At 44.7% G+C, this 19,477-nt stretch overlaps 1 protein-coding gene across 1 annotated transcript in view; it reads left to right on the plus strand.

Annotated features, from left to right (window-relative positions):
- The window catches only part of LOC104841408 (urea transporter 2-like), a 35,602-nt gene extending 17,145 nt beyond the window's left edge, over window positions 1-18,457 (plus strand). The window contains exons 10-18 of the mRNA XM_010583075.1: window positions 9,101-9,214; window positions 11,471-11,633; window positions 12,342-12,531; window positions 12,883-13,011; window positions 14,117-14,309; window positions 15,627-15,774; window positions 16,386-16,520; window positions 17,479-17,528; window positions 18,218-18,457. Of these exons, the coding sequence (XP_010581377.1) occupies window positions 9,101-9,214; window positions 11,471-11,633; window positions 12,342-12,531; window positions 12,883-13,011; window positions 14,117-14,309; window positions 15,627-15,774; window positions 16,386-16,520; window positions 17,479-17,528; window positions 18,218-18,394 (1,299 nt within the window). The 3' untranslated portion in view covers window positions 18,395-18,457. The remainder of the gene's footprint in view (window positions 1-9,100; window positions 9,215-11,470; window positions 11,634-12,341; window positions 12,532-12,882; window positions 13,012-14,116; window positions 14,310-15,626; window positions 15,775-16,385; window positions 16,521-17,478; window positions 17,529-18,217) is intronic.
- The last annotated feature ends 1,020 nt before the right edge of the window (window positions 18,458-19,477 follow it).

Consider the following 19,477-nt stretch of genomic DNA (forward strand, 5'->3'; position numbering starts at 1 on the left):
GTAAACACCAGGATTTATATGCTGAAAGGGTTTCTTGTTGGAACTGTTATGGTATTCCGCTCTTTGCTGAGGCCTAACACATTCATCTCCTACAACTACATGTTTGTGAGAATGGATTATTTCCTTAAAAGCAGGCATGTCCTGGGTGAGACTCACACCCCTACCATCAGGGCAAAGGAAGGGGAAAGGGAGTGAAACTTTATCAAGCTGAGATTAGATGCAGGGAAGTTAAGTGAACTGACTCTGAAATCGCAAAAGTGGATGAAGCAGCAGAAAACCACCTTGCCTTGTGTCCTAAAAATGAGGCAAGTCTGGCCAGCTTTGTCATCCTTACGGGGATCCTGCTGTCTTGAGGTAGCTTTGGAAAATAAGCCTCTGGATTTGGGCTTTTTCCTGGAGCCAGGAGAACAGGAGAGGGGTTTAAAGCTGAAATTTAGAATTGTTTGAGTTGCAATGTCCTCTCCAGTCCTGAAATACATCGATACAGTTAACCTCAGGCTTCCAGAACCCTCTAGTATTTCAGGATGTTTCAATATGGCTGATCCAGTCTACAATGCTACAGATCGCCAGAAAAACAAGCAGCCCTGAGGTTCAGACTCTTGGCATGGGGCAGAGAGCTTTTCTCACTACCAGCTCCTGGGTCCCAGGGCAAAGAAACAAACAGGATCATACCAAGAGCCAGACAGAACTGAAACTCCATCTTCCAGAACAGATGCACACAACAGGGAGAGAAAAGAGCATCTGAAGCTCTCTGAAGCTGAAGACAACCGTATGAGAGGCCAGTGTCTTCCTGCACCTTATCTTGGGAGCCAGTTTGCCATAGTAAGCCGTCGGAGCTAGGATCATGATGATGAGAGGAACAATTTCCAACGGAGGTCCCATAGGTGCTTGCAACTCAATCTCATTTCCACAGGCATCCAGGCCAGCCTAGAGAAATGCCCATTGCTGATAAGAGAAGTGATGGTGCTGCTCAGAAACAAAGCAGGGAACACAAAACCAAACAAGGGGAACCAGCCAGATGAATGCACTTGGTTTCTCTTTGACCTGTATTGCATTGAGACATACGACTACCTGACCTTTCTCGGGCTCTCAGAGACATTTTCTGTGGTGGACACCACGGCCACCTCAATGCTAGTGAATGGAGTGGTGCCTGGCCACAGCTCATCATCACCTAGATGCTGAACCACCAGTGCACTCCTTGGCATGTGTTGGCCTTGGCCAACTAGCTCACTTCCAAGCAATTCTTCACTCCCACTAGCACCAATGTTTTAAACAAATACCTTGAAAAATCTGCAACTAAAAGAGATGAGTCATTTGCTAACCCAGCACTCCCATATTCCAAGCACTAGCCTATAGGAAGAGAGTCTGAACCTCTGCCTAAAGTTGGCATCTATTTTCCATGACAGCGTAGAGCTTTTTTACACCCTACTCTAGCCATAAGACATCTGCAACCCGCTCTTCACAAATTCCTGGCCCACTCCTATCCTGGGAGACAGAGACTATTGCTTTTAATCAGTAAGTAGGTTTCCAGATAGCACTTATGCACTCTTGCATATGGATTGAGAAGGCGAGTCCTGAGATCATGTCAAGCTGGACAGAAAGGGCAGAGGGTCTCCAGAGCAGGTGGGCAGAGGAGGGAAGTGACGTGTGTTCATTAGAACTGTTTATTTTGGGAGCCTACATCAGCAGCAGTATCCAGAGCCTTACAGAAGCTCAGAGCATGGGGAGTTTTGACAGTGCCGGGCCAGAGAACTGCTGTTTATGAGCCCTCGAAAAAAATAGACCTGAATCGTTGCTCTGATTTCCCAGCTGCACATGGGGCTGTGCTGGAGACAAACCACGAGAGGGAGCTGGACACCAGAGCCAGGCAGAGCTCCTCTCCAGCCATCCCCATAGCCACTTACCAAAAGCCATCCAGTTGTCACACAGAGGAATGTCAAATAGCAACTTTCTCTAGAGAATTTTTACAGGTCAAAATGAAGGGATAGAAGGTGCCCATACCAGCTTGGCTTTTGGTCCACTCTGTATAAACCCAAAACTATTTCCCTCAGCAAACAAGTGCAAGATTGTGACAGACCCCCTTGGTGCTCTGTGCTGAAACAGATTTTTCCACTCTGCATTTGCTCATAAAAACAAGACGGTGAAAAGCAACGTGGCCACAGACATTGATGGGAACAGACTTGCTGATGTTGCTCCTCCAAGCACCCTGCTTCTGGGCTGAGCCTCAATACACCGTCTGGTTATCTCCCCCTCCTGCCGTACCTCCGTTTCCACTGCTGCCTCTCCACAGCCCTCCAGAGAAACCACAGATTGGGAAAAATTCTGGAAGTGAAACAGTGGGTTCGGTCCTAGTCAGCCTTACAGCAGGAGGCTAGACCAGATGAGTTGCAGAGGTCCCTTACCCTGCTGGAGCTGTTTTGGAGCATCATCTGGTTTTGACACTGTCTGCCATAATATACTCACACAGAAGTTAATGAACTATGGGCTAGATAAGGGGACAGCAAGTTGGATTGAAAACTGGCTGAATGGTTGGGCTCAAAGGGTTGTAATCAGTGGCACAAATTCCAGCTAGAGGCCAGTAATTAGTGGTGTAACCCAGGGGTTATACTGGGGCCCAAACTGTTTAACATCTTAACTAATGATCAGGGTGATGGGGTAGAGTGCACTTTCAGCAAATTTGGGGAAGATACAAAACTGGGAATAGTGTCTGATACACCAGAGGGTCGTGCTACTATCCAGAGGGTCCTCAACAGGCTGGAAAAAAAACCGGCTGACAAGAACCTCATGAAATTCAACAAGGAGACCTGCAAAGTCCTGCATCTGGGGAGGAACAATTCCACGCACCAGTACATGCTGGGGGCCACCCAGCTGCAAAGCAGCTCAGCAGAAAAGGCCCTGGGAATCCTGGTGGACACCAAGGTGACCACGATCCAGCAATGTGCCCTTGCAGCAGGGAAGGCCAAGAGCTTCCTTGGCTGCACCAGGAGGACCTTTGCCAGCAGGTTGAAGAAGGTGATCCTTCCCTTTTACTCAGCACTGGTGAGACACATCTGGGCTATAGCATCCAGTTTGGGGCTCCCTGGTACAGGAGAGACAGGGACATACTGAGCAAGTCCAGCAAAGGGCCACAAAGATGGTTAAGGGATTGGAGCGCCTGTCATACAAGCAGAGACCGACACAGCTGGGAGCGTTCAGCCTGGAGAAGCGAAGGCTCAGGGGATCTTATCCATGTGTACAAGTGTCTGGTGGGGGAGAGTAAAGAAGGCAGAGCCAGACTTTTGTCAGTGGTGCCCAGTGATGGGAGCTCAGCTGCCTGGAGTGATTTGGCCCGCAATGAGGGATGACAAGGAACCCACAAACTTTGGCCCAACCTAGCAAAGGCAGACCAGGACTTGAGTTTTAGCAATCTGACAAGCTCCATATGTGGATTTACGTCATTTTAGAGTACCTGTTGGAGTCCAAGAGCTGATGCAGCTCCCTGTGCAGACCTAATCCCTGCAGTGCAACCTGAGCCGAGGAGCACAGCCAAAACCAGCAGTATAATGGCAATCTGCTATCAAGTGGTTTTCAATGCCCCTCTTGAAGGCCACTGAGCCTTGAGAGAGGTGTGGAGACAGAGCATGAGAAACTGGATCAGGGCCATTAGAGTCTTTTCTGGCAGAGCTGATGAATTCAAGCACTCTACCCAGCTAACACAACTAGACAGCTCCTGCCTGGCGAGCTAAGACAGGCAGGAATCATTCAGGCATTTCTCTGGGACAGCTCAGGTACTAAGTCTGGTTGGGATCCAACCACCAACCCCTCTTCTGACCATGTCAACCACTGGGCTCAGTCCAAGGGGCGTTCTCAGAGCCGCCTTCCCACCGAGCACGGCAGGCAGAAGAAACACATCAACCAGCTTCATGGGCAGAGAGCTGATGGGTTAAGCCGTAGATTCAGCCCTCCTAAATCACACAGGACTTATTGCCAGACACCAACCCTAACTGCCTTGTCCTCAGCACCAACTGGTCTTCACACGTGCCTAAAACCAAGAGGCAACTCGCTGGTCACCTGTAAGTGTTCCCTGCCTGCTCAGTTTGCACATCATCACGTGGTTACCCAGAGCTCGTGGCCCGCTCCCAGACGGATGGTACCCAACAGCTACAGAACCGGCACATCTTGATCCTTTGGACGAGGAACGGCCTATGCTGTTTTAGTCTTCCCACCTTGAATCCCAAAGCCCAAAAGACAGGAGTAGTTACCTACGCCCTTGAGTGCCCAGCACTGGAGGCTAGTGATGGGCACCTGGCTTGGCATCGACTGAATCACACCTAGGAGGTTTTCTATCATTCCCACCCTCCTGCACCAGTCCTACAGGGAATTTCAGTCCTCAGGCAACCAGCAGTGCTTTGGCCGTCTAAGGCACACAGCCGCGGGCAGATGTTCCCGCACTTGACTCCAGCACCCCATCTGTGATCTGGCCCAGACCTATTCAGAAGGTAATTGTTAGAAATTTAGGGATTCCCTAAGGCAGTTGCTGCAGTAGTCAAACCCTCCCCGTAGCTGGCTGCACCTATGATCCGGTGAAGCCATGACATGGTATTGGAGATCATCACTGCTCTGCTTCTAGTTCACAGAGCAGGCTGCTGCCAGGGACTTCATTCCCACGTAGGCATCAGCAGACTCTGACCCCGTTACTCATTAACCAGCTCTGACAATCTAAACAAAGCATCGCTCCGAGACATCCATCACGGACCTGCAAGCCAGTGGCTTTTTTTTTGTGAATCCCCTCCAATGTGTCCACAACCTCATTAAAGTGCCAGACTTGGACAGGGGGGTCCCAAATCTGGTTTTGTGGAGGAAAGAGCCACCCCACCGCTCCACAGAAGGAGGCAGCACAGCCCGACAGCGAATCCTGCCTGCCCCCTGCACTGCATCTCTTTCACAGAAAGCAGAAAAGATGCTGTTTTAAACGACTTGAGGCCAGGCCTGAGCATCCTCAAAACATGAGAGATGTGAAGTCTAAAACTTAATCCGATCAGATTCCCTATGAGGATCTCCCATCCAACTTACCCAATGCATTTCCCTTCTTTTGAGATGCAAGGATTTGTTTTACCAGTGAGAAAGCAAAGGCAGTCCAAGAAGAAATTAACAGTAAAGGGAAAAAAATTTACCACGCTGGAGCAAAGCAGCTTCCCCTGCAAAATTTAACGTAATGTGTACTACTGGGTGTAAAGTCAGGGGATGGCAGTGTCTGGCTTGCTCACAACGTCTGGTGCCTGTTTGATTATAGGAAGCCTTGCTCACTCAGCGATGCTAAGCTGACAACCGCTATCAGATACCCTACTCTTAGGCGTGGAAAAAACAAATCCAGTCTCCTGTTAAAAACATCTCCATCAAAAGAGAGGCACCCTGGGAAGGAACACAGTGAGAATAACGTCACTCCAGCTCATGGAGATGCTAAGGCTGTTTCCACAGGGCTGGAGGAAGCAAAGTCATAAAGCTAGATGGGTTTTGGTTCAACAACAAACCATTCGCTCCAGCACTCGGGTGAAGTTGCACTCTAAGCCGTCACTGTCAAGAAGTCCTAAAGTGAATTAAACTGTGGTTTAAATTAGCCTAACGGGTTCCTTTAAGTTCACTAGCTTTTTCTCTGCCCTTTCTCCTGTAATTCACCCCCTCAAGACTTCCCTCTCCAGCCTCTTCTCCACCTTTCACGGTGATTTCAGAGCCTTATAAACCCCTCAAATATGCCACGCTTCTGATATTCCAGATTCCTCCAGCGAGCCAGGGAGGCCAGGTTAAAAAAAAGAAAGAAAAATACCCCTTGAATTTCTCAAATAACTGATAAAAAGCAATTAAACAACGGAAGGTCACCAGGTCCTTCGCTCTGGTGTGTTAATAGAATAGTGCCTCCAAAAATTACCCAGAAACAGGAAAACTCAACAGGCTGCTGATACACGACACGCTGTGATGCACACTCCCAGGTCAGCGTTTTGCGAGGGAAGGATGCTGACCTGTCTTGGGTAAGGAGAATAACGCTGGAGAGGTCGAGCTCAGGTATATCGAGAGTCTGGTTTGAAGCCTTGAGTCTTTTTAAGTGGTGGAGGAGGAGAAAGGACAGAGTTAAAGGAGAGTTAGTTTAAAAAAAAGACAAAAAAAAAAAGCAGCAGGGAAGAGGACATTTGGAGAGGCTGTTGGCAAGAGACCAAGGACAGAGCAAGAGGAAAGGTGGAGAATTCAAGAGGGAAACTTCTTAACATTTGCTTGGAGCTCACTAAGTGGGAGGAGAAACAAACTAATTAGTAATATCAGGACAGGAGCCATGCTGGGCTATATAAGCTGGTAGGGCATTTTCTTTTTCCCACTCTCTTAGCCCTGCTTTCCTTCTGTCCTAGCCAGCAAAGCAACAGCCACCCCTGAACTCATCAGAGAGGTAAGAGCACTCTCTTTGTTCCTTTGAATGCACAGCAATAAACATGCACCCTGTTACTGACTGACTGTCTTACCTGGATCTTTCTTCTTCCCCAAAACACCTAACAAACAGCATTTCAACAGTCCTCCTGAGTCAGAGCAGCTAAAGCTCAAGAGGAGCACAGAGGTTAGCGAATGTCACAAGAATTTCAATTATTGAGAATTTTCTAGCAGGGTGAGGATTTATTAGTACTGCTTAGCCCAGTTGGCTGAACCTTTAAGGAAAAAAAAAAAAACAACAACAACAAACAACTGGAACTCTTTAACATCTCCTTTTACTGCCTTTCCATTCTGCAAAATGAAAAATGCCCAAATAGTAATAATATACAGTTAATGTGATAGTATCTCTGGATTTCTCTGTCCCCGAGAGACAGATCTCTGAAAATTGAATTGCGAATGGGCTTAATGAATATTTGAATCTGAGGGATAAGCTTTCTTTTGAACTAATGCTTTGAAAAGTATCTTCTATTGGAAAACCTGAACTTTTTTTTCAGTGAGGGTCAAGTGCATTATAATCTCTCTGTGCTGGGGAGTGTGCTTGTGCGTGCGTGTGTTCCTATACATAACACAACACTACATTTATCCAGCTTTATTAAAGCCCTGGTAACATTACACAGGCTATGCTGGAATCAGAGTTGCTGAGAATCTGGCCCTTTCCTCCTATTGTACTTGGATGCAGGAATTCCTCTAAAAACATGCTGCACACAGAGCTGGCTGCCCGCACGCTTCACAGCAACAATTTGGAGAATGCAAGATACAATGACTGCAATTGTGCAGTAGCAGTTCCTTGGACAAAGAAATACCACACGGTAATTTAAATCCTCTTGATTTACAGAGTAACTTGAATTTTGTCAGGGAGAGAGGAAAATTCCAGAAAGAAGAGAATGTGTTAGATAACTTTGCTGCATTTTTAGAGATAAAAGCCCCAAACCTAGCAACGCAGGCACCAGCTTGGAATTAACTATTACCTGGGAGTATTAAAACAATTAGCCAAATAAAAGCCTCTGCTCCTTTCCCAGCTGCAAGCACAGCACCAGTCTTACCGTGCATAACACATACTGAATGTGTGACCGGGCTTGTCTCCATTTCAGCACGTGAATAAAAAAAGTATTTGCAGGCCAGATGTTGCAGGAGTGCAGCACCAGCACGGAGCCTGCTTCGCTGCAGCTTTAACGAGGCATTACTGAGATGCCGTAGGTATGGCGTGACATGGAAGAAGTGTACACAAGTGGAAGAGAAATTGATTTAGGGAGACATGAAGTTGCATAACATCAGTACTTTGCTACAGGACATTTATTAACTCTGAAAAGATGATTAAAAAAACAATAGATTAGCTTCTTGGCCCTGAGGTGATTTCATTTCCATGCAAGAGAAACATCTTTTTTTTTCTTTTCTATTCTCACGGATTCCATTTCATAGCTGATACAAAAGTATTTAGATAATTCTAGCTGCAAAACTTTCCTTTCTGCTTACACGAGCATTCTTAGCGAGGATGGCAGAAAGATATTATCCAACAGCACAAAGATATCTAGGCAAGGAGAGACAGCAAACATCTGAAATCACTGGGGAAAAGCAGCAGCGCCCCAAATCTAGCTCTCACTTTCCACGGTACACCATGGGAAAATAGTTTTAAATAGTTCCTCTGCACTTGCAGCAAGTCAGTCCTTGCACCACAGAGATGAAAATCGCATTCAGACTCCCTCTGCCTGGGTCCTGCTGCTGCTCCTGTATCACACCAGTTACACACCAGCATCAGGAGCCCACACTGGTTTTCCTACCAAATGCACGTCTGGAGCACTGCTCCAGAGCATACATGAGATCAGGAGGTGCACTTCAAGCCGTGTGTCTGAGAGCAGGACTTACACAGTCTTTAGTTCAGAATCTGAGATCAAAAAACACTTTCCCAGACTAACAGAAATAAGGAATGAAAAAATTTTTACAAAATCCTTTCTCCCCACAGAAGCCAAGCAGTCTGTTCCAGCAGAATAGTCCTTTCACAATTATTTCCATTTCCCTCCTTCATCCACTAAGAAAGAAAGCCCACCTTGACTGAAAACTGCATGTTAACATAACTTTAATAGCAGATCTTCACAAGACTTAAAATTCTCTGAACATCTCCATGTGTTCTGTCCTTTCTTAAAACGGCTGCTATCACCTACCCCCTAAAACAAGGTAATGTGTTAGCAGATCTTTAATCTGAGCATATACGGCAGCTATCACTTCTTACAACGCCAAAAATTATTAAAATTGCCCCAAAAATTCTCTGCTGGTGCTGGTTTCCAGGTGGTTCACTGCTCCTTTATACTTTCTTTGGACAAGTAAGTAGAAGTAGAGCAAGTCCTCCATGCTCTGCATTTCTGGATGGATGGGAAAATTCCCATGCCGGTGGCGACAGCCGAATCAGCGCACGCAGGAGGCAGCCCTCACGCGGCACCTGCGATGTCATTTGGGGTGGCAGCGAAGCCAACGGGGCTGGATCTGGGTCTTTACGGTGTCACAAAGTCCTCATCTGAAACCAAGAGTGCTCTTGGCCTCCCCATTGCATACCGGGCTGCTTTGCGGGTGATGGGGGTGTTTTGTAATGATTTCCTTCTCCTATGTAAGCTGATAGGAAAGATGAACTGAAGTTCATGTGATTCCCCTCTAGAGAGACACATCACTTGATGGACAGGGACATAGTGAACATGAGTTTGACCACCGGCCAGAAGGTGCCTGTGATCGCCCCCCAGGCACTCCGATTTTGAATATTCTGGAAGAACAGGTATGCAGGGCATTGACACAGCCTTCGTCGGGGGTGAAGTTCAAGCCAGGTTGGTGGAAATGCCTCACCTGGCCTTTTTGCCATGCCAAGTGCATCGATCTGACTTCATTTCTGCCCGTGAAAACCCAGAGCAAAGGAGTTCTCCAGACTTGCATGGTGCAGTACTGCCTCACACAGCTGCCGTGCCAGCAGCACAGCCCATGCACTGCCAAATAGTGTTGGGAGCAGACAAAAGGTTTCACATCTCACAGGGATTTACAGCGTGTAATTATTACATATCCCAGAGTAAAAATTACCTTGCACAAGAAAGAAGTGAAATTCCACCTGGGTACTCACCACGGGCAAAGTCTTTTCCCGTTCATTCTGGTCCTGATTCAGCACTGGACTCGCATTGCTTCACTGGCAAGTTAAATACGCACTTACGTGCCTTCCTACGGCAAAGCGACTCAAAGTTCTGATGAATTAGGGCTTCCAATCTGACCCGTTTTCTTCTCCACCATGTGAGCGGGCCAGACAGTGACTCTGATACTTCTTCACGTGCCCATTACATCCCACGCTGCAGAACGTCTCCAGGCTCCTGCGGTGCAAACAGCTCCTCACTCCGCATGCGGGGAAACATATTGGGCGTGCTAGCACGGGACACAAAACATCGCTCTGTAAATGCAACAGCCCTTGACTTTACGGATTAGCAACAGAGAAAGCCTAAGTTACCTAAAGAGGAAGATTCTATAAATTGAAAATGTAAATGCAGTTTCACCAAATGAAGAGCATTTGTCTTGGCTGGAAATTTTGATTTAACTGAAAGTGCATCCAATTCACTTATTCCATTATTTCAGAATAAAATATGAGAAAAGCGAAGGTTAATGAATCAAGGTAATGAATTATAACTGAGCCAGGAAAAAGCCTTCCAGCACCAAGACACCATCCCTAGCAATACTCTCATCCTTTTCTTTTCTTCCTCCTCTAGTTAAGCTCCTTGCCTTCGTGTCCTACACAAAGTCAAATTCAACACTCTTCTACTTACTGGTCCTGTCTTCAGGTTCTTTCAGGTGGAACCTATCCTTGCATTAGGTGGGTCCTCCCAGAAGGCAGAAAATGTCTGTTTATTATTTGTGCAAATATTTACTACTTCCGAAATGTCACCAACAGCCCTCCAATAAACACACAGTAAGAAACTGGCCAGGACGTACATTAACCAGCCATTCCCCTACACAGACTCAGAGCTGTTTAACAACATGTCTGGGTCTGCAAGTGTAACACCCAAGGATGAGGCTGCTTTAGCTTAAGTACTCAGCACCTGTATTTCTGAAGCATGGATTCTCTTCCCCAGCCGCCAAGAAGGCTTTTACCAAAGTTGCAAGTGAGTCAAGGACTAACTCCAACACTTTTGTGTTTGTATCATCCTATTTAGACTATTAACTCCCAACCTAAATCCTTTAGTTCTTGCACAAGCTGCTACTCACGGGTGAGACCTGAAGCAGCTCTGGTTCTGTATTCGCTCAACAACTTACCTTGTCTTGTGTTTTCTTTGTCTTGACAATTACCAAGAATTAGTTCTACTCTTCAGAAAACTGAGTACGCTCCAGGGAAAGGTTTGGCTGGTTTTAATTTGCTGACTTCATATTGAGAATTGGCCCTTAGACAAATAACGAATTGGCTATAGGACATGAGAAATGTTGAACTGATCCCAATAGGTGACAGGATAGAGATCTATAAACCTAACTCTAGGTAACTATTATTGATAGCTGATGGATAAAATCAAACTGGAAATATGGGTTAAGCAGCAGAGGAAACGTAATCACTGAAGCAGCTTCCTAGATGTGCTGGATCTCTAATAAGTTGAATCTTGAGGTGAGCTTCAACTTCTGTGAAGCCAGTGTCCTTTAATGCCACCTTGCTCTTCTTGAAGTCACCCTTTAAATCAAGAGCTGCTTGATTTCTAGAAAACATGGTATAGCTGAGCAGAGTGTTAAAATAACGTAAAATACTATGACACAAGGCTCAGTGGTTCCTTGTGGTGTTCAAATCTATGACTGCATGAAAGTCTGGAAGGACAGCGCAGGGTCCCAAAAGCACATGAAGAGGGAATGTGCTCATGGAGACATGAGAATCAGGTGTTCAGAGTAAGGATTTTCCTCTTTCTGGCTCCAAAATAACACATGGTGAGCAAAAATATGTGGTAGAGAGAATAAACAGGGATCAGTAAGAGGCATTGTAATGATCTGTCTTTTCTTTTTCCCTTGAATTTTGCCAAAGGGTCAGAACATCAACATGGAAAACAGTGTTGATGTCAAGATAGAAACCAAAGGGGAAAGAAAGCCAATAAAGCAGAATCCACTGAGCAAAGCTGGGAAGAGAGTCTGCAGAGCTGTTGGGTACATCACCGGAGACATGAAGGAATTTGGAGCCTGGCTAAAAGGTAAAGCTACTTCATCATGACTAATTAGGGAATTCCAAAGAAGGATTGCATCAAAGGAGTAATAACTAACATCTCAGTAATGTGATTCAAGTTAGAGTAGTACAGAAACTACCTCTGCCCTGATTTATTTCCATTTTGTAGTGAAAAAAATCAGCTTTGTGCAGAGATCCACATACTGCTTAAATCTTGAGGATGACCGAGATGACATTTACCTCCCAACACGCCATGTACGAAGCGAATTTAGTCCCACAGAACACAGCCTAGGATGGTTATTTTGTGCTCTGCCATTCTTCATAATGCTCCCTGTCCTTTCAGCTGAGCAGTTTCTGTCAAGCCTAATGCCACTGTGAAGTTAAATCACACATAGGTAGGTGTGTTTGGTCCCCATAATAAATCAGCAATGGGATACACACACGATTTGCCATCTGAGGCACAGGCATCATAAATTAGCTGGTTCATATGAATCCGGTCCAGGGTACTCTGGCAACCACACTGTTCATCTCAGCTTTCCAGCTGTAAGACTTCAGCATAGACCATAATAAATCCCAGTCAGGTTTTACAGTCTTGTTGATTTATGGCTTCAGTCGTGCTGCCAAGTTCCACTGCCAAAATTCTTCCTGAGTTTTGAAAAAAACATCCCGAATCAGTACCATCTGTGTATTTGGGGGGGGGGGGGGGCAGTTTATTATTTAATTTGATCTCTTCCAGATAAACCTCTCATGATCCAGTTTATTGACTGGGTGCTGCGTGGGATATCCCAGGTGATGTTTGTCAACAATCCCCTCAGCGGGCTTATCGTAGTTGCTGGCTTCCTGGTGCAGAACCCATGGTGGACGCTCACAGGCTGTTTAGGAACAGTTGTCTCAACTTTAACAGCACTTATTCTGGGTCAGGACAGGTAAGACCATCCTTTTCTCCTTCAAAACCAGACTGTCACTTCAGTGCTGACTTATGTGTTAAACAAGCGGCGTGGATGAGGAGCACGTATCTAGCCTTCACCGGCTATGTATCTGGTCTGGTAGGACCAGACAGATCTTCCCACCAGCTGCATCTGGTGCAAAGAGACACTTAGACGTAACTGCAGAAGGAGTAGTTGCTGAGAGGACGTGGGACTCAAGTAAATTGAAGGTCGGTGCAGGAACCTTGGCAGGTCGTCATCAGAGTCACAACTGCATGGGGAGGGAGGGGGTGATGGGAGCAAAGCACCCCCAGGGGAGAAAATTTCAAGATAGTTGTTTTCTTCACACAGATCAGCCATAGCAGCAGGTCTGTACGGCTATAACGGGGTCTTGGTGGGATTGCTCATGGCCGTCTTCTCTGCTAAGGGAAACTACCACTGGTGGCTTCTACTGCCAGTAGCGCTGGTGTCCATGACGTGGTAAGTCGGATGGCTCCTCTGCTTCTTATTCCAGTCCCAGTGTCCCCACACGGAGACTGAGCTGTTGTATTTTTATGCACTATGCCGACTGCAACACAAAAGAAACACAACTGGCACATACGTGCTACTAAATCTGTATCATTGTTTGCATTTTTAAACTCAGATGTAATCCAGAAACAATAAAACACCCGCATAATCACAAATAAACCCAATGGGGAAAAGGAAAATCGATGGCTGATCATGTGTAATTCAATGCCCCAAATGTTAGCCATATTGCTGCCATGAGTCAATTCATTTTTGTTTCAAGAGAAACATTATTTTCACCATTCCCCACCACCAACCACAAGTGTTTCATCTATTTAAGCTGCCATATAAAAATGTCACGAAAATTTACTTCTCCAAGCACAGAAGCTGTTCAGTGGTCCCAAGACATGACGGTTGATGCTAATGAAAACAAACAACTAATAATACTTTACTTATATATATGACACCATAATCTGCTAGGTATTTGGACAGTGAAAATTTTGAAAGCTGGCCTTTGGTCCCCAAATGTCTAGCTGGAGATTGCTAAACCACACAAATCATCTGTCTGCCTGGAGTTCATGTGGTATTATACTCACTTTAATACGCATATATTTGATATCAGCCTTTACTTCTAATGACCCTGATCCATAAGAATGAACAAGGACACACAGCCTTCTTCGCAATTCACTCAGACCTGACACGGGTGTCCTAAATTCAATCCACTTCACGTACTAAAAGGAAAAAAAGTAAACACTGAGACTGAGCTGGGAAGTAACTCCATTAAATCACTGGATCCTCCATATGAATGGAGGATCTTGGCTCCTTCATGGAGCCAAATTCACCACATATTGCGTAACCTGACAGGAATCTGTACATTGCTAACTGTCCTGGGAAGGGCAGGAAATTTACCGGGTGACCTAGCATATCTCTGATTTTATCAGAAACACTGAGGAAATTAAACAGCTTTTTTTAAAAAAATAGAGTGAATTTCCTGCAGTTGGTTTTTTTTGTTGGGTTTTGTGGTTTGGTTTTTTTTCCTAGCTGACAAGCTCCTAGTGTGACCATTTTGTTCTTCTTTCAGCCCTGTTTTCACCAGCGCTTTAGGCTCAGTCTTCTGTAAGTGGGATCTGCCTGTTTTCACCTTGCCTTTCAACTTGGCCTTGACCCTCTATCTGGCTGCATCAGGACCCCATAACCTCTTCTTCCCTACAACCGTCATTCAGTCTGCAACAGCAACACCAAACATCACCTGGACGAATGCCAAAATGCCAATGGTAAGGTGTCCTGAAGATAACAACCTTCTCGATTTACAAAGAAAACCACTATAGAATCATATTATCTTCCTTTCCGTTACTGCATTATGGCCTGGCAATACAAAATTGCATTTATAAGATAACTATTATCCAAAACGTAAAGGTTTACTCCAGGAATTGACATTTTTGATAGCTTGAAAATATGAATCTTTTTGGTATTATCTGCTATCTTTCATTTACAGTTGGATCTAAACTGTAATCTTCAAAGTGCCTCTAGAATCTAATTACCTATTACTGTGCGTATACTGATCAGCACCCCATAGATAAGGTTGTGCTGAGACTACCAGTTCACTCACAGGTTAATTTTAGTTTTCCACGTAAAGAGTGCTGCGTTTTTTAAATTGCATCTTTCTGATTAGAAATAAGCAAGCAGATATTACTATGGAAGAATGGCTACAAATTTGGGTGCAGGCACATGTTCACATATTTTTAGTTAAGATTCAAGTGGGACCTTTAAAAAAAATAAAATTATTTTCCTGCATAGCATGGTAAACAACATAGATACTGGAGTAATAGCTTTCCCCTAAGGCTCAGTGGGCTCTTTTGAGGGGTTCCCTGGGAGTTATTAAGAAAAAGAAGTTAATTGATACTAAATAGCAATCCATATGAGTGAACATTTCTCAGAAAACATTTCCCGTGGCACATAATTTTATGAGGACCATAAATGGGCTGTTCCATGTGGAGGAACACAACATTTTGAGAAGTGTTTCAAAACCATCTCTAAGTTGCGACCAAGTTGGGCTCTGTCCCACCAACCCAGCAACTTTTACACATTCATATTCCTAGTGAATCCCAAGGGAGTTTCAGGTATAAAAGTAGAAGGGGGATACAGCCTAACCCAAGTCTTGTAATTCTGGCCAAGACATTATTGGCCATTTCATCCTTGGATCTGCCCACTCAGAGCCAAATATCTTCTCAAAGTCATCATCATCAACAGCATGCAAAAATGGTCATGTCAGCAGCATGTGTAAAGATGATGAGCAAACCCTTTCACAAAAGACATTTGCATTTGATATTAGAGCAAAAACCTGGCAGAGGAGCTCATGGCTAAGGAACAAGGCGTGACTCATTTTCATCAAAGGGGAAAACCCTGTGGAAATGCCCTGCTGTCTCCTGAGAATTGTCCAAACTTTCCACTGACAGTCCAGGAAGAGACACTGCATCTAACAAATGCCGAACACGAACCTGACCAAGAAAAATAGGTTTAAAAAAAAAAATTATGAAACCAATAACAAATTGTCTTTTTTTTTTTTTTTTTTTTTTTTTTAATTCCTGCAGCTCCTGCAATCCATTCCAGTCGGGGTGGGTCAGGTTTATGGCTGCGATAACCCCTGGACTGGAGGAATTTTCCTGATTGCTTTATTTATCTCTTCTCCACTCATTTGTCTGCATGCAGCAATTGGATCAGCAGTAGGGATGCTGGCAGGTAAGGACTTGACTTGTGTTGCAGATTTATATAAAAACATGGAGAATAAAAGAGGAACCGCAATGAGTGGAGCACTTACAGTCACAAATGTTTCTTCCATTGGAGAATGACTGCTTAAAAAAATATATATACATACAATTCTGTTTTAAGAATTCTTTTGTTTGACTTCCCCATTCTCTTACCTCATTTCATGATGGTGGAAATCTTCAGAAGAAAGAAGCCTACTTTTGGCTGAAATGAATTTTTATTATTAAATACTTCATTTCTGGGTATATTCTGACAGGTTTAGGAGTGGCTTAATAAAAGTCATAGCCATCAGTCTGAATGTGCAGGCCTCAAGGATACATTTAAGGTTCACACGTATGCTCGTTCACTCATACATCTTTTGCTGAAATCACACGGCCGAATTCAGCTCTACAGCAGCAGGGAAATTCTGCCCTGATTGCATTAGATTAAAGCGGCCTTAGCCTTAGACCATAGCAACACAACTACAAATAGGAATTCCATGTACGTATGCAGGCTAGAGCCCTTAAAAAGCTGGATTCATGCCATTTCTCAGCTGCTTTTTTCTCTTTAGCCAAGGAATGACACATCTTTGACTTATTTTCCAGCGCTGAGTCTAGCAACACCTTTTAGCAAAATCTACTCGGGCTTGTGGGGTTACAACAGCTCCCTCTCGTGCGTTGCGATCGGAGGCATGTTCTACGCTTTCACCTGGCAGACACATTTGCTGGCAATTGCCTGCGGTACGTACCCTATGGATTTTCACTATTACCACGCTTCCTTTTGAAGTGAGACGAGATGCATTTATACTGGAGGTGGGCTGAAGCCAAATGGCCACCTCTAGACAGGCAGATGGACTTCGGCGAGACTGACAAACGATTGAGCTGGATGGTGGAGCCATTGCTCTAACGCACCCTGACAAAATAAAAGGAGCGCTTTCACTTTCAGCCAAGAGTTGCGTTCAAAACAAGAGGCGCAATCAGTGGATGCTGATTGACTAAGGTCTTTGAAATGAGATGCTTGGGTTTGAGGCATTAATTGTGTTCGTTCAACGTTGCTGGATGAATCATATTGTTTTTTCCAATCACAGATACCAGCTCAAATTCCTTCTTCGGAGGAGGACGTATCTAAACTTTGAGAAAACTGGAGCTCAAGATGAGTCCGCACCTATAGTTAGACAGTACAGTTTCCTCAGCCTACTGAAAGGGATACCAAAGGCATGAGCTAGGCAACACAGAATGATTGAAGAATTATTTATAAGGCAATTCCATATGAAATTTCAATATCACAGTGAGCTGGGAGTGAAACTATTGCTCATTCAGTGCTCATATAAAAAAGATTTAGCTTTGTATCTCATTGACCCACCTTCTAGCCCTAGAGGCAGGAGAGATGGGGGTGGAAGGCTTATTTTCCTATTTAACCCCATCCATCAAGCTACATACTTTCCATGTCAGTGCATTTTTCAAAAGGCTCTGTTTCCATAGTCTCATTTTTCATCACTCCAGTTCTTTTTTTGTTTCGCCCTTTCCATGAGCTCCAGGTTGGAGGGGACACAGTGCAAAGGAAAAAGCTTTAAGAGGGGGCTGTCCAGGCATGGTTGTAAACATTGGTTGAGCTACACAAGGCAGTGGGAGAGATGTTTTGCCATTGCTGGTCTCCTCCGTGAGCAACCAAAATCACCAGGAACTTTCTTTTTCACAGCGCTCTTCAGTGCCTACCTGGGAGCAACAGTGACTAACATGTTGTCTGTGGTAAGTAGTGTATTAGCTAAGGTCTTTTTTCCTCAAAGACAGATTTGAACATTTTGTACATTTGGGCATTTTCCTGGCTTGTGAGGCAGAACACCAAGACTCAGAGAACAATTCAGCCAAAGGCAGAACGGGTCTGGGAGAGGGGACATGGTCTGCCCAGGGGTTGGTGTGGTTCCCACTGGAACAGGCGACTTTGATCACCACTTTTCATCCTCAGAGCTTGCATGAACTGCCACAGCTCAGCCCTCAACACCTCTGAGATAATTACATGTCTATACTTTGTGCCTGAAGTGATTGAGAAAAGGGCCCTCCACACATGTAAAGAAATCTCAAATTTGGTTTAATTGCTTTGCCCAAGTGCCAAAAGACACTCAGTACAACAGCCCAGGAAAAAGCTGAATGCTTCTGGTATCCACTCCTCTCTTATCTCCATCCAAGACCACTGCAGATGCACAAAGAGAAGGCAGCCTTCTCACCAGAGCTGGTGGATGTTGCAGGTTAATGCACTATGTCAAGCTCTCATAAAGAAATTCTGCCTCCCCAGGGAGAGACTCCATGCAAAACCAAGTCAAGACTTCCCTGAGAAAGCTTGTTCCAAGCTACCTGGCTCTGGGTTTTGTTCAAGGGCTGGGGGATCGAATGAAAGACAGACATACAGTAAATAGGTTGTTTTGTATTTTCCTTTGCAGTTTGGGGTGCCATCAGGAACCTGGTCTTTTTGCTTGTCTGCGCTGACCTTCCTGTTAATAAGCACAAACAACTCTGCCATCTACAAGCTGCCACTCTCCAAAGTCACCTATCCAGAAGCCAACCGAGCTTATTACCTGAAGATGAAGAAACATCAGAGGTCTTGCTGTGAGGTATAAAGACCCAAGAAGAAAGATACTTTGCAGATTTTAAGGCAAGAGTGCAAGGTGTTTCCCCCAAAAAACATGATTTGTGTGCTACAAAGTCAAAAGATCAAAAAAAAAAAAAAAATTACCACCTTATGAGTGGAGAGACTTTTTCCACCACATTCCTTTGTGCTATCCTGATTAGATAGAACTGTGCTGTGCTGGAAGGACCTTTCCCAAGACCAATCTGTAATGATTCAAACGCACATATGTCTGAAAAGACACTTCAATTTTAAGCAGTGGGGAAATGACTTAGAAGTTGAAAAGAAAAATCAGTCTGTGAAATCAAAGTCACAGCAATCGGACGTAAAGCAATAAAGAGCAGAGCATCTCTCAGCATCTGATGGGACTCCTAATTAATGGCTAAAACCAGCTTATGACAGCAATAGGATATGTCTTAGAGAGCTTCATAGTAGCAGAGAAGTGGAATAAAGAGTACCCTTTGCTAAGTAGAAAATAGATGGTGAAGAATTCTACCTGGAGGATCTCTCAAGCCCAGTGGAGAGAGATGTGCGTTAGCAATCATCACACACAAGATGGACACAGATAAATTGCAGGCAGTGTTGCTAACACTTGCAAGACTTGTGGTAAAAATCACAATAATGGCAGGGAGGGGCTGTCTATCAGCCCCAGCTTTTGGATGTTTTAGTTTGCACTAGGCTGGAATATTTCCTGAAATAAATGTTTCAGGCCTACCCAGCTGCAGAAAAAAGTCTGCAAACCCAAGGCCAAGAAAGCAAATACCAGTGCAAAGAATCTTTTTCTAAAAAGGAAAAAAAAAAAAGTAATAAGATTAATGATTTTATGTTAATCTCATGATTTTTCTTGATACTTCAACTAGGTCATGTGTTAGCAAAGGAGGGGACAGCAGCAAAGTCATTGCTGCCCCTTTCCTATGCAATAAAATGGCTCTGTTCAGCCTGTGCACAAGCAGAACTAATGTGAGCTGATCTTCTTGACCTCTCTCCCTACACTGTCACCCTCGCCCCACAAATGTCAAGCAGCAAGTTCGTCTCCTGCTGAAGTTGCTGCTCTGCCATCTCCCTCCATGCCACG

Source organism: Haliaeetus leucocephalus, unplaced genomic scaffold (assembly GCF_000737465.1).
Source record: "Haliaeetus leucocephalus isolate CR32 unplaced genomic scaffold, Haliaeetus_leucocephalus-4.0 Scaffold866, whole genome shotgun sequence".
In the NCBI taxonomy this organism is placed as follows: Eukaryota; Metazoa; Chordata; class Aves; order Accipitriformes; family Accipitridae; genus Haliaeetus; species Haliaeetus leucocephalus.